This window comes from Bacillus rossius, chromosome 6 (genome assembly GCF_032445375.1).
Source record: "Bacillus rossius redtenbacheri isolate Brsri chromosome 6, Brsri_v3, whole genome shotgun sequence".
Classification (NCBI taxonomy): domain Eukaryota; kingdom Metazoa; phylum Arthropoda; class Insecta; order Phasmatodea; family Bacillidae; genus Bacillus; species Bacillus rossius.
In genome coordinates, this window is record NC_086334.1 from 77,066,112 (window position 1) to 77,081,027 (window position 14,916).

A 14,916-nucleotide genomic window follows, 5' to 3' on the forward strand; every position below is an offset into this window, starting at 1 on the left:
ATAATGAATGACAAAAATTAATACATTATACAATTATTATTTTAATCGCGATTCAATTTTAAATAATCTGATACACGTTCTATTTATGAATTTTTTTAGGACCAAGCTTTTTTTTTTGTAGATGTAGACTACCAACGTTAAAATATGTATTATATGAGAATTCCATGATGGCCAACCAATGAATTTGTTAGCAAATCATTTTGAGCAACACAAAAAATAACTAATATTAATATAAAGAATTTTAACGGGTAAACTAGAGAAAACACCCCGTCACTTTAACTTTGGGCATATTAATCACTATGCTTTAGTGAGGCTTAATTTTAAAAGACGCATGACAATATTTCTTATGGCCTAAAACCATTGAAGCCAAGATGGCGCCTTTGTTTCCATTAAATATTTCAGGAAAGCGTTTATATTCATTTGGGACTTTTAACAAATGTAAAGTTGGTAACTACAAAATATTGTTCCGTCAGATGTTGAATTTAGTTTTCCGATTTCCGTGGATACATGAATTCCAGAAATCATGGTGTTTTTGTAGGAAAGGTGTGAGAGTGTTATTTAAATGCAAGAAATTTAATTTATAAGATTTAGAGAAGGTCAAAATGTCGAGTGAAGTGTGGGAACACTTTTCAGTTTATGCTAATCATAAATATGCCACCTGTAATCACTGTAAACAAAACATTTCTCGGGTGGCACGAGCCGAACAACAAGTGCAATGAAGAAACATTTGAAGCTACACCCAGTTCATGTTAGGGCCGCATCACGTTCAGTTAGTAAGCCTAACGAAAATATTTGTGAGAATGTAGATGAACCAAATTTAGTTACAACTGAAACTGGTTCGTCTAATGCAGAAGATAAACCAAAATGTAGCAAAACCATGTTACATCACACTGAACCAACACTTAAGGGTTTCACTGAAAAAAAAAATTAATGTTTAATTTTTTCTCTTAACTTATAAATTATTTTATAATTAACCCTTGAGATCTGGATTCGGATTCGAGGGGTAGATTCGAGGTACTGTTTGGGATTCAAATTCAAGATTCGGATTCGGGAAAAATGGGATTCGACCCATCACTAGTTTTGACTTTTACATTTATCAACCCTGTTTCACAGTTACTATGCGCGCCCCCTCTACGAAGAGCCACTTAGTTCTGAGAGTGAGGGGGGCTCATGCATGTCAATTTTAAACTTTATATAGACACAATGATTGATAACTGCCATAATTTTGCACAAATCACGTGAGGTTTCGAAACAAAATGTATAGATGTAAAATCTCGGTCGACTTTGTAAATGGAAAAAATTGAATGAAGAGGGTAGAAATGGAGAAGGAATTTTGAAAAACTGATAAAAACCCCAATAACTCCCTTTATATGATAAATGTTGCATCATTTTGCAGATTCTATACCTCATTATAGTAGTACCAAACACTTTTTTTTTTTCAAATCAATTGTTGATACAACAAACCATTACTGCAAATGTGAAAAAAACAACAACAAAAACAGGGGTTGAAGGACTAAAAAATGTGTAACTTCCTAATTAGGCACACTTTCAATTCCATTCAGATTTGTTACCTATGTTTTAAATTTTCAAAACATCATCAAAAACTTTGGCTGAAACAATTTTTTGATAAGACCAATTATTATTCCCACAATGGATGGGAAAAACAGGGGTTTAAGGAATAAAAAAATTTTAACTCCCTTAGCAGATAGACTATTCAATGAATTTCAACTTTTTATAAATCTTATAAATATTACCTAATATTTTGTTTCAAATTGTTTTTTATAACTGCAATCCTCAGTGCAAGGGGCGAACAAGTTGTAGGTTAACCCTTTTAGTGCCAAAGTCCGATAAATCGGCCTTGCCTTGTTGTGCGAGAATTGCCAGGGCCGAAAAATCGGCCCGATTTTTTTTCCGTTTTCAAGACAGGTTTTTGTTACTAGCAGCGCATTCTACCTTTCTCTAATGAAGTGTCCTACTATCTAGTTCCTTTTTCTGTAAACAGGTAGTGTATGTGCCCTACTATTTAGTTCTTTTTTCTCACAACAGAGAGTATGAGTGTCATACTGCTGGACATCGCACAGCGTAAGAAACCGCGTTTTGCTGCATTTTTTATTCTAAAGAAACACTTTTCCTTTTGAAAAAAAATTGCTTCTTTTGTAAATTCTTTATTTTAATTATTTTATAAATATCATGAAACTGTTTTCCAGAAATTTCTACAAATGTATTTCTTTCAAAGTTATGACAACAATGGTTCATTTATGTAAACGATATATGTAACTACCAGTTTCGTGGATATTACAAATTGCGTAGGATTTTATACCGTTGGTTATTCTGTGTTGAAAATTATTATTGCAGTAGTCATAGTAAACACGTTTTCCCGCATATTTCTCAGTGGAAAGTGATGTTACTCTGTTTCAAACTAATACTACCGCGAAACTTTGTGCGATCAAGGCTTTTGTTTTCGTTTTCATAATAATGTCTCAGAAAAGAAGTTACATTGCGGGTAAAGATGACAAAGAAATGCTCGACTATTTTTATTCGCTCGATAGTGATATTTGTGAAAGTGATACAACAAGCGACAACGATACAAGTACTGATGAGGAAGAGCATTTACCATCTACTTCAAACACACCGAGACTTACTCCTGTGGCTGCGGATAATTATATTCCAGCCGGTGCATCACTTCGTACGAATTCAGGCGATAGTTCAAGTGATTCGTCGGATGAAAATGAACAGACTGACGTAAATAATATAATCTGGTCTTCTTGTGAAAACTTTTCACCACCAAAACACAACATACCCCAGTTTTTAGAAAATGCTGGACCAAAACATTTACCCCCTCGAAACTCGAAGCCCATAGCATATTTCCAGCTAATGTTTACTTTTTCCTTACTACAGCTTCTTGTAATGGAAACCAATAGATATGCTCAGCAGTTTTTATCACAGAACAAGGGTAAATTAGGTACAGGTTCAAGAGCTATTTCTTGGAAAAAAAACTTCAGTTGTTGAAATGAAAGCATTTGTAGCATGTATAATAAATATGGGCCTCATAAAAATGCCTACACTTTCCTCATATTGGTCTACTGTTCCTTCTCGCAGCATGCCATGGTTTCGAAAAATGTTTTCTCGCAATAGATTTCAACTACTTCTAAAATTTTTCCACCTATCGGATAACAAAAACCTTGGTCTACCAGGCGAATCAAACTATGATCCAGAAGGAAAATTCAAGCCAATTATTGACCACGCAAATAATGTTTTCAAGCACCACTTCACTCCATACCAAATGCTGAGCATTGATGAAAGTTTGGTCGGAACAAAGAGCCATACTTCATTACTTCAATACCTTCCCAACAAACACCACCATAGATGGGGAATAAAATTTTGGATGCTATGTGATAGTACTGTCAATTACTGCATGGGATTTTATGTATACCGTGGTGCTAAAGATCAATTAGATAAGACTAGCATAAAACTATATGGTCTTGGGTACACTGTGATAATGAAGCTATTATCAGGTGTGAATTTACTTCGAAAAGGTTATCACATTTTTGTTGATAATTTTTTTACAAGTGTACCAGTTGCACAGAAACTCTATTCTGAAGGGACTTACCTTACTGGCACTGTTAGGCGGAACAGGAAGCATCTACCAGCCGAATTACACAGGCAAAATAAATTTCAGGTTGGGGAGAAAAGGTATTTCAAAAGTAATGAACTGCTGTTATTGGCATATCGCGAAAAGAAATCTCAAACAAAACCAGTAATTTTACTATCAACAAATGGAAAAACAGAAGATGTTCAGTGTACTAAAAAACGGCACGGACTAGAGAGAGTGTGTGAAAAACCAGAAATCATTCACAAATACAATAAATACATGGGTGGTATAGACACAAGTGATATGATGCTGTATTGTTATCTCGACGAAAGAAGGTCATTGAAATACTGGAAAAAAGTATGTTTCAATATATTTGGCCGTATGGTACTCAACAGTTATATTTTGTACAAAATGAATACAGATGGTAACATTCTGACAAGATATGAGTTAGTCTCTGCTGTAGTGGACAGTCTCGGGAAAGAGTGGCTAGAACAGCAACACCAACAACCTGGTGACACTAACAAAAGTGTGGCGTCATCAGGAATTCTGAAACTGCCATTGAAGAAAGAAAAAGAATGTTGTGTTTGCAGTGTATCGAGTAAACGTCAGGGAGGAAAAAGAAAGCGTTCAAGGACAGTTTGTGCAAAATGCCATAAAGGATTGCATGGTGTTTGTTTTAGTAAACACAGCTGCTAGGACCAGTGAATATTTATTTGACTATAGTTGTGATGGATTTATCGTTGTTGTTATCATGAACTACCAATTAATTTTATATTTTTAATTGAAAAAAATGTGATAATGCAAAATGCTGATCAAACCAAGACAATATTTTTCTTCTAAAATTTGAAAGTCAGTTTCACCTAAATTTGTGTAAAGACATACAATAGCAATGCATAATTTTTTAATTAAATCGTTTACTTTTTAAATACATTAATAACAGACTTATAATTATTAAAAAATTATAAGGATTCAAAATACACTATATAGTTGGACTTATGCTAAGAAAATATTTCATTTGTATTGTACACAGTTAGAAAAGCAATGTTTTTTTTTTTTTTTTTTTCAAAAAATTATTATTAGAATAAATATTGGAAAAAATTACATTACTATTATACTATCATATAGAAAAACAATTAAATATTTAAAAAAAAATTCAAATCAAAGAATATTACTGTCAAAACTACTCCCTATCCACATTACAATCCATAAAAAAAATTTAATAATATTTTTTTTTTAATTTAAAAAACAACAAAAATAAAATAAGATGAAAATTTTTATGTTTAAACATGAGAAGTGACAGAAGAAAACATTTATCTATAAACAGTAAAAAATTTTATAGTTATAACAGTAAAGGTTAAAAAGTTATTAAAATTAAACTCTAGAGATGCAATTTAGTTAAAAATGACCTGGCACTATTAGCACTACCATGTACCATCCTAGCAGAGGCTGGCACTAAGAGGGTTAACCTCACAGGACAGCAAGACACAGAGCAGGGCCTATCTGCTGAGCTCACGGCCGCTGACGTGCTGTCATACTTTCAACAGTCTGGCTGCTCCCAATATACTGAAATGTTTCATCAGTACTTTTGAAATATTGGACAACAAATTGGATGTTTTGTACATTAAGTTTTCTAAATTTTCCTCCAGAAGATTTTTGACTAATTCAAAAGAAACAAAGCTTTGAAATATACCTGCGCCTGAAGGCTGTGCCGAAAAGGATTATTTTTTATTTTTTTATAATAAATTCTTCATAATTCAGTTGCATTTTGCTACTGTACATTCGCAAACATTCAACAGGTTACGGTACTAGGATGCAAATGAAAATAATGAAATTAAATAAACTGCAATTGTTTCCAACTTTTCTTGTTTTTATGTTTCTGCTGGGATCAGAATTGCATCAAATCTCAAAATAAAAAGACAGAAGCACAACAAATTGGGCCAAATGATACACTTTGAAAAATTTGACATGATGTGTACAATTGATGTAACTCAGAATTGCCCCACTATTACAAGATATTACGAAGATAATAAGACAAATTGTTGAGCGTGAAATGACGATAATGCCACGACGTCACATGCACCAACACCCAACAACTTGCGACAAACTCATCTGCATGCAGAGTTCAGCAATTGGATTTTTCAAAACAGAATTCTTTCAAGATTTACTGTCAAAGTCGAGAAGTTGTTTACAATTATAAATACTGATTTTCAGACGAAAGTCAAGCTAGGTTCAAAACGTGGCGAAGGAACTTGTGTGGATCAGGTAGAAAACATTCGGCTATAAACGAAAGATATATGAACAATGCTATCCTGAAATGCTGTGACATGTTTTTGGAGTAGATAATCACCGCAACAGACCGACAGGATGCGCTCCCGCCCTGCCGTCAGCTATGTTTATTTTGACAGCTCAAGCAATTATCATTTCGTCCCTTCCTCCCTTCGCAGCGTAAAAAAAAAGAAGAAATAAAACACGCTGACAGTTTCTCATGCAGAAGGTTGAAATAAGGGAGGGAATGTGTTGAAATGTTAGTTGAAAAAGGAGGGGGGGTGTTGTTTTTACATGGTTTGTGGCTCTGGGAGGGATGAGCCTTGAAGAATTAGCAGGGGATGGGAGAGGTAAGCGTCACGTCACGTATGACGTCAAGCCGCCGGGCGGGTAAGATAACATGACAGCTGAGACGGCTTTTCGTGCGATATAGTCGCCGCACGGTAAGTTCGTACTTTTGGGAAGAACTGTTGAAAAATGGAACTAAGTATATTTGGTTTACTATTGTGCAATTTGTTTGACAAATAAATAAACAAAATAGGACGACATAATTTATCAAGCTATTACGTTTCCGTACGTGTGTATGAAAACTGAAATAATTTGTATTTGTTAATTTTATATGTAAGTTTTTAAACACGCGTGGCAACGATATTTATCGGTATGATGGCTACACACTTGAAGAAATAGTTCCTTAGTATGTAATTTTGAACAGCTGAAATAACGATAAATATTGCTTAAAATGTTTCACATATGTTTATTTCCAGATCCTGGAGTAATATTGTTTAATATATACGAAAGTTAAGTTATTTTGTTTACAGATGACGTTGCAAGCTGTTGCGGATGAATCACCTACGTAACTGTGTGTCGGCCCGAACCATGTTGAACGCTTGTTTGCTCAAAACGACTTCTGATTTTCCAAAAACATCCAGTGTATTTGTGTACTAATTAATTTTCTAATTTTAAAGGGTTGTCTTGATTGTAACTTGTAGTGAACTATTGCTTTTACAGTGTAACTTTGTGTTAGTTATTACGGTTTGTTAGGTTATTAAAATGAATGTAAAGAAGGAGACAGCAAGATATTATCAACGTGGCACGAAGAGTTACTATGTTAATGAATACAGGTCAACTGGAACAGGGTGATGTCGCAGAAATGACAGCATTTCTTCTAGATCTGGGCGTCACGACCGTGAAAAAGTGACTAATTAACACGTTATGAAAGTATGTGCGTGAAAACGTTCCGTTAGGTTGGGGCGTGTTTGTAAAATAGTGTAAAAGTACCTTCCTCGCAGCTTTCTTGTTTTGAATGTTGGGCAAATTACGAACAGACACGTTCTTATATTTTCGGTCAATGATACTGTCACTAATGACACATTTTGTATTGCAAACAGTTTTGCGAACTATTTTTCTAGCGTATATGTAACTCCAGCCAATAACAGCACTCCTTTGATATCTGATAATACTGCTTGCTCCATTCCTATGTCCACTATTACTGAGAGTCTTGTACTATGGGGGATCAAATCCTTGAAATCTACTATGTCAACAGGTCCAGATGGTATTCCTAATTTCATAATAAAAGGATGCTCTCTGGTTCTTGTTCCTATCCTTCAGTTTATATTCAATAGCAGTATTAAAAACAGCATCTACCCCAATATATGGAAAACTGCCAAGGTCATTCCTATACATAAAAAAGGTAGTAAATTTAATGTCACAAATTATAGGCCTATTTCTCTTTTAAATGGATTTGCTAAAGTTTTTGATAAAATAATATTTAAGGACCTTGATTTCAATCTCAAAAATAAACTATCTGATTGTCAGCATGGTTTCAGAATTGGCAAATCTACTACTACCAATCTGATAACTTTCATAAATCCAATTTATTCTGAAGTGATAAACCCAAGGCCAAGTGGATGCTTGCTATTTTGATTTAGCAAAGGCTTTTGATACAGTAAACCATCAGATATTACTCAGCAAATTATCCATTATGGGATTGAGCGACAAATATATCAAATGGTTTGGCAGCTATTTAAAAGATAGGAAATACTTTGTTTCTATTAATAAAACTAAATCTGATTTACATATGGCAAACTCTGGAGTACCTCAAGGTGGTACCCTTTCTCCCCTTCTGTTCAACATTTTTATTGATGATATAACCAAAGCACTAAATTATTCTGTTGGTCTGTTAATTGCAGATGACCTAAAAATATATAGAAAAATTACTTCATTAAATGACTGTCACTTACTTCAACATGACATTTCTTCTGTTGTTGCATGGTGTAAGACTAATCTCGTTAAACTTAACTACAGTAAAACCACCACAATAACCTTCTCAAGAAAATATAATCCTATTGTATTTGAATATAAACTAGACAATTGTACTATTGCAAAATCAAACTGTGTCAGAGACTTAGGTATTGTGCTAGATTCAAAATTATTCTTTCACAATCATATTGAAACACTTAGATCAAATGCTAATAAAATGTTAGCGTTGATTAAATATATCACATTTAATGCATCTAATTTAGATTCAACACTTAGTCTTTATATATCCTTGGTGAGATCTAAATTTGAATATGGTTCTTTGATTTGGAATAACATTAATAAATCAGATAGTGACAAATTGGATAATATACAATTCAAACTGATCAAAATTATAAACCTAAAAAGAAACATTAATCTAAATGTAGATTTACACTCCCTTCTTGGTTCCTTACCATTAAGAAGAGAAGTATTAGATGCATTATTTGTACACAATTGTTATAAAAATAGAATTAATTGTAACTATTTTCTTCACAACACTGGAATTAGAATACCTACTTTCAATAGTCGTAATCAATCTTAAATTTGTACGTTAAGTAAAACTAATGATCTATTAAACAGAATAACTAAAAATTACAATAAATATGCAAGGTTATTTCCTGAATTAGATGCAAAATAAAATTTTAAAAAATACAACTATTCCTAACTTAATTTTTTTTTTTCTCTTTCTTGTGGTGAATAATCATATTGTTTCAAGTTAGTTTTTTTTTTGTGTTATTCTTATTTCTACATTATAAAATTTACAAATAAATTATTTACTAATTATTAAATGTTGCATGTTGTGTGTATCGTTTTGTTTTGTTTTGTTGTCTTGTATTTTGTATTGTTGTGTTCTGTCTGTCTGTATGTATATGTGTTGTTTGTATCGTGCCTACCACCCAAGGCCATAAGCTGTAGGTAGGCATGCAACAAATATTAAATAAATAAATAAATAAATAAATATTAGGTAATGGATTTATCTGCTGTGCACCCGTGGAAAAGGTTGCAGGGCTGTTCAAGACAGCACATTAAATAATACATAGGTCCTTAGAGGTCAGTATAGGCCTACAATTAAATACTGTAAACATAATTGTGTAAACAATGCGTAGCGTTTTCTTTCATTTGTAAGCATTTTCAACCCACAACATCAAGGAGGAGGTTCACCGACTAAAAAATAGCAATTAATGTATATTATTAATTTAATTCAAGTAAAAAATGTATAATTGTGTTTACATTTTAGTGCAGTCTTTCTGAAAATTATTATAATCTTTTGTTTTGCGAAAAATACCCGTATGTTTGGTAAACATTAGAGATTATAAAATCGGTATGATAATTTTTTTTTAAAATTATTGCTTCTAAGCTGCATTTAATGATCCATTTGAGTATGCGTAGGTAGGAATTTTTACAATGTAGTTGGTTAAAATTTCATGTTTTTAATTACATATGCTCAGGGTAAATGGGCTAATGTATGCTTTTTAATTACAGGTGTTCTGGATAACGTGTTTAGTGATATGTAATATCTCTGCTGTGTTTATATGTGATTCTTAAACATTAGTTTCATTACAGGATATAACATAATATTGATGGTAGTGATAATTAATTTCTGAGTTTCGATTTATTTAATATATCTATTTTATTACAGATTCTTAAGTTAAGTTTTTTATGGCAACAATTTCTTTTCTGCATTGTACATACTTAAGTGATATAGTTTTTATATGAGACAAACCACATAGACACAGTAAAATACACACTTACAGAAATGTTTAATGTATAACTTAGAATTTGAATTTAAAATTTATTCTGCTTGATAGAAAATAATGCCTCTAATTACAAAACACATGTTGGTTAGCCATAACCTTTAACCGATACTTGACTCAGTTCGTAGTGCCAGAAAAGTGTTACTAACTTGTTATTTTCTATTCACAAATGACCTCTCGATGTAATGGCAGTGATGTCCCTGGCACTCACGGCTTTAGGAAACTAACAGTTTACATAGCTACCTCATACTGAATAATTTCTTAAAGTTAAATTCTTCATAAATGATACTGACATAATTTACATGCTTTCAACCATAGCACTGTGTGATATAGTAATCTCGAAGCAGCAAAATTTCTTTAGTAAAACTTAACATCAATTTTTATAGATATTATGTGAAGACACAGCACCACGCTGGGTTTAAACTCTAAACTATAAAAATTTGCTTAGATTTTTTTATATTTAATATTTGAATTATTAAACATGGTGTTATGACATTTTCTACTGACATTTAACCAATTATAAAAATTGCAGTGTAATTTTATTATCCATTAATTACATCCCTATTTGACAGTTACCCAACCAAAACATTGCCATGTGGTAGTCACATGGTTTTCCACATGGCAATGTTATTGTTGATATTTGGCCGAAGGATACATAGTCACCTTGAAAATAGATCCCAGCTTGAAGCAGGGCTTCCTAAAAGTATGAACTTACCGTGCGCTGGCTATAGTGGAGGCGCCGAGCTCGGCTAGACACTGCCGCGTGGACAGTCTAGAGGGGTGGTATCTATTTTTAGCCGTCTTTTGTATGCCTACCTGCTTACAGTACAGCTCTCGCCAAGATAAACGTGAACACATAATGCCCAACAAAGTGTAACAGACTTGTTTTTCAGCCGATTTTACTCAAATTTTCGACTTTCTCTGCTTAAATTTGTCACGGTTTCTCAAAAAACGGTCGTATAAACGGAATGGATGCATCAGAGGGGGGTCGCATCGGCGGGATTCTACTGTAACTCATTTAATGGGTTCCAACTCCTGCCTTTAAAACCAAGCATTATTATTCTGTGACCATTTAGTTTTTCACACGTTTAACTATCTCGGGTATTTGGTACCTAAGTTGTAAATATGATTAACAGACACATAAACATTCTTAGATATTCTCAATAGCAAGGAAATGATACAGGAAGGAGTAAAAACTGCTGTAATTGATGTTAATATGTGGGAAATCCATGTTTATCAATTTCACAGAACTGATGATGCACTTTGTAAGTATACGAGGTAATTTCAATTTGGTTACTTCCAATTGCTACTTTATTAAGTAAGTACAGGTTAAAGCACGCGGCATCACCTCGTCCCGCCAGCCCTGCAGCGCCACGAAGACGTGCAGCGCGCGGCACTGCCGCAGGAAGCCCTCGAGGCGGGCCGTGCGCTCCGAGTAGTCGCGGAAGGCGGGGTTCAGCTCCACCGCGTCGGGCTGCACCAGGAAGATGTCGGGGAAGCAGAGCAGCTGGCGCAGCACGTCGGGCCGCACCAGCCCCACCTGGTGGCCCTCCACCACGAAGGGCAGGCAGTCCCCCTTGTGCAGCCCTGCGCACGCACCCCAACACCCTCACCCTCACAGCCCTCCACCACGAAGGGCAGGCAGTCCCCCTTGTGCAGCCCTGCGCACGCACCCCAACACCCTCACCCTCACAGCCCTCCACCACGAAGGGCAGGCAGTCCCCCTTGTGCAGCCCTGCGCACGCACCCCAACACCCTCACCCTCACAGCACTCCACCACGAAGGGCAGGCAGTCCCCCTTGTGCAGCCCTGCGCACGCACCCCAACACCCATACCCTCACAGCCCTCCACCACGAAGGGCAGGCAGTCCCCCTTGTGCAGCCCTGCGCACGCACCCCAACACCCTCACCCTCACAGCCCTCCACCACGAAGGGCAGGCAGTCCCCCTTGTGCAGCCCTGCGCACGCACCCCAACACCCTCACAGCCCTCCACCACGAAGGGCAGGCAGTCCCCCTTGTGCAGCCCTGCGCACGCACCCCAACACCCTCAGCCTCACAGCCCTCCACCACGAAGGGCAGGCAGTCCCCCTTGTGCAGCCCTGCGCACGCACCCCAACACCCATACCCTCACAGCCCTCCACCACGAAGGGCAGGCAGTCCCCCTTGTGCAGCCCTGCGCACGCACCCCAACACCCTCACCCTCACAGCCCTCCACCACGAAGGGCAGGCAGTCCCCCTTGTGCAGCCCTGCGCACGCACCCCAACACCCATACCCTCACAGCCCTCCACCACGAAGGGCAGGCAGTCCCCCTTGTGCAGCCCTGCGCACGCACCCCAACACCCTCACCCTCACAGCCCTCCACCACGAAGGGCAGGCAGTCCCCCTTGTGCAGCCCTGCGCACGCACCCCAACACCCATACCCTCACAGCCCTCCACCACGAAGGGCAGGCAGTCCCCCTTGTGCAGCCCTGCGCACGCACCCCAACACCCTCACCCTCACAGCCCTCCACCACGAAGGGCAGGCAGTCCCCCTTGTGCAGCCCTGCGCACGCACCCCAACACCCTCACCCTCACAGCCCTCCACCACGAAGGGCAGGCAGTCCCCCTTGTGCAGCCCTGCGCACGCACCCCAACACCCTCACCCTCACAGCCCTCCACCACGAAGGGCAGGCAGTCCCCCTTGTGCAGCCCTGCGCACGCACCCCAACACCCTCACCCTCACAGCCCTCCACCACGAAGGGCAGGCAGTCCCCCTTGTGCAGCCCTGCGCACGCACCCCAACACCCTCACCCTCACAGCCCTCCACCACGAAGGGCAGGCAGTCCCCCTTGTGCAGCCCTGCGCACGCACCCCAACACCCTCACCCTCACAGCCCTCCACCACGAAGGGCAGGCAGTCCCCCTTGTGTAGCCCTGCGCACGCACCCCAACACCCTCACCCTCACAGCCCTCCACCACGAAGGGCAGGCAGTCCCCCTTGTGCAGCCCTGCGCACACACCCCAACACCCTCACCCTCACAGCCCTCCACCACGAAGGGCAGGCAGTCCCCCTTGTGCAGCCCTGTGCACGCACCCCAACACCCTCACAGCCCTCCACCACGAAGGGCAGGCAGTCCCCCTTGTGCAGCCCTGCGCACGCACCCCAACACCCTCACCCTCACAGCCCTCCACCACGAAGGGCAGGCAGTCCCCCTTGTGCAGCCCTGCGCACGCACCCCAACACCCTCACCCTCACAGCCCTCCACCACGAAGGGCAGGCAGACCCCCTTGTGCAGCCCTGCGCACGCACCCCAACACCCTCACCCTCACAGCCCTCCACCACGAAGGGCAGGCAGTCCCCCTTGTGCAGCCCTGCGCACGCACCCCAACACCCTCACCCTCACAGCCCTCCACCACGAAGGACAGGCAGTCCCCCTTGTGCAGCCCTGCGCACGCACCCCAACACCCTCACCCTCACAGCCCTCCACCACGAAGGGCAGGCAGTCCCCCTTGTGCAGCCCTGCGCACGCACCCCAACACCCTCACCCTCATAGCCCTCCACCACGAAGGGCAGGCAGTCCCCCTTGTGCAGCCCTGCGCACGCACCCCAACACCCTCACAGCCCTCCACCACGAAGGGCAGGCAGTCCCCCTTGTGCAGCCCTGCGCACGCACCCCAACACCCTCACCCTCACAGCCCTCCACCACGAAGGGCAGGCAGTCCCCCTTGTGCAGCCCTGCGCACGCACCCCAACACCTTCACCCTCACAGCCCTCCACCACGAAGGGCAGGCAGTCCCCCTTGTGCAGCCCTGCGCATGCACCCCAACACCCTCACCCTCACAGCCCTCCACCAGGAAGGGCAGGCAGTCCCCCTTGTGCAGCCCTGCGCACGCACCCCAACACCCTCACCCTCACAGCCCTCCACCACGAAGGGCAGGCAGTCCCCCTTGTGCAGCCCTGCGCATGCACCCCAACACCCTCACCCTCACAGCCCTCCACCACGAAGGGCAGGCAGTCCCCCTTGTGCAGCCCTGCGCACGCACCCCAACACCCATACCCTCACAGCCCTCCACCACGAAGGGCAGGCAGTCCCCCTTGTGCAGCCCTGCGCACGCACCCCAACACCCTCACCCTCACAGCCCTCCACCACGAAGGGCAGGCAGTCCCCCTTGTGCAGCCCTGCGCACGCACCCCAACACCCTCACCCTCACAGCCCTCCACCACGAAGGGCAGGCAGTCCCCCTTGTGCAGCCCTGCGCACGCACCCCAACACCCTCACCCTCACAGCCCTCCACCACGAAGGGCAGGCAGTCCCCCTTGTGCAGCCCTGCGCACGCACCCCAACACCCATACCCTCACAGCCCTCCACCACGAAGGGCAGGCAGTCCCCCTTGTGCAGCCCTGCGCACGCACCCCAACACCCTCACCCTCACAGCCCTCCACCACGAAGGGCAGGCAGTCCCCCTTGTGCAGCCCTGCGCACGCACCCCAACACCCATACCCTCACAGCCCTCCACCACGAAGGGCAGGCAGTCCCCCTTGTGCAGCCCTGCGCACGCACCCCAACACCCTCACCCTCACAGCCCTCCACCACGAAGGGCAGGCAGTCCCCCTTGTGCAGCCCTGCGCACGCACCCCAACACCCATACCCTCACAGCCCTCCACCACGAAGGGCAGGCAGTCCCCCTTGTGCAGCCCTGCGCACGCACCCCAACACCCTCACCCTCACAGCCCTCCACCACGAAGGGCAGGCAGTCCCCCTTGTGCAGCCCTGCGCACGCACCCCAACACCCTCACCCTCACAGCCCTCCACCACGAAGGGCAGGCAGTCCCCCTTGTGCAGCCCTGCGCACGCACCCCAACACCCTCACCCTCACAGCCCTCCACCACGAAGGGCAGGCAGTCCCCCTTGTGCAGCCCTGCGCACGCACCCCAACACCCTCACCCTCACAGCCCTCCACCACGAAGGGCAGGCAGTCCCCCTTGTGCAGCCCTGCGCACGCACCCCAACACCCTCACCCTCACAG

General features: G+C 41.8%; 1 protein-coding gene across 1 annotated transcript in view; it reads right to left on the reverse strand.

Annotated features, from left to right (window-relative positions):
• The window catches only part of LOC134533319 (uncharacterized), a 160,961-nt gene that overhangs the window by 118,998 nt on the left and 27,047 nt on the right, over positions 1 to 14,916 (reverse strand). The window contains exon 2 of the mRNA XM_063370813.1: positions 11,258 to 11,496. Coding sequence (XP_063226883.1) covers positions 11,258 to 11,496 — 239 coding nt within the window. The remainder of the gene's footprint in view (positions 1 to 11,257; positions 11,497 to 14,916) is intronic.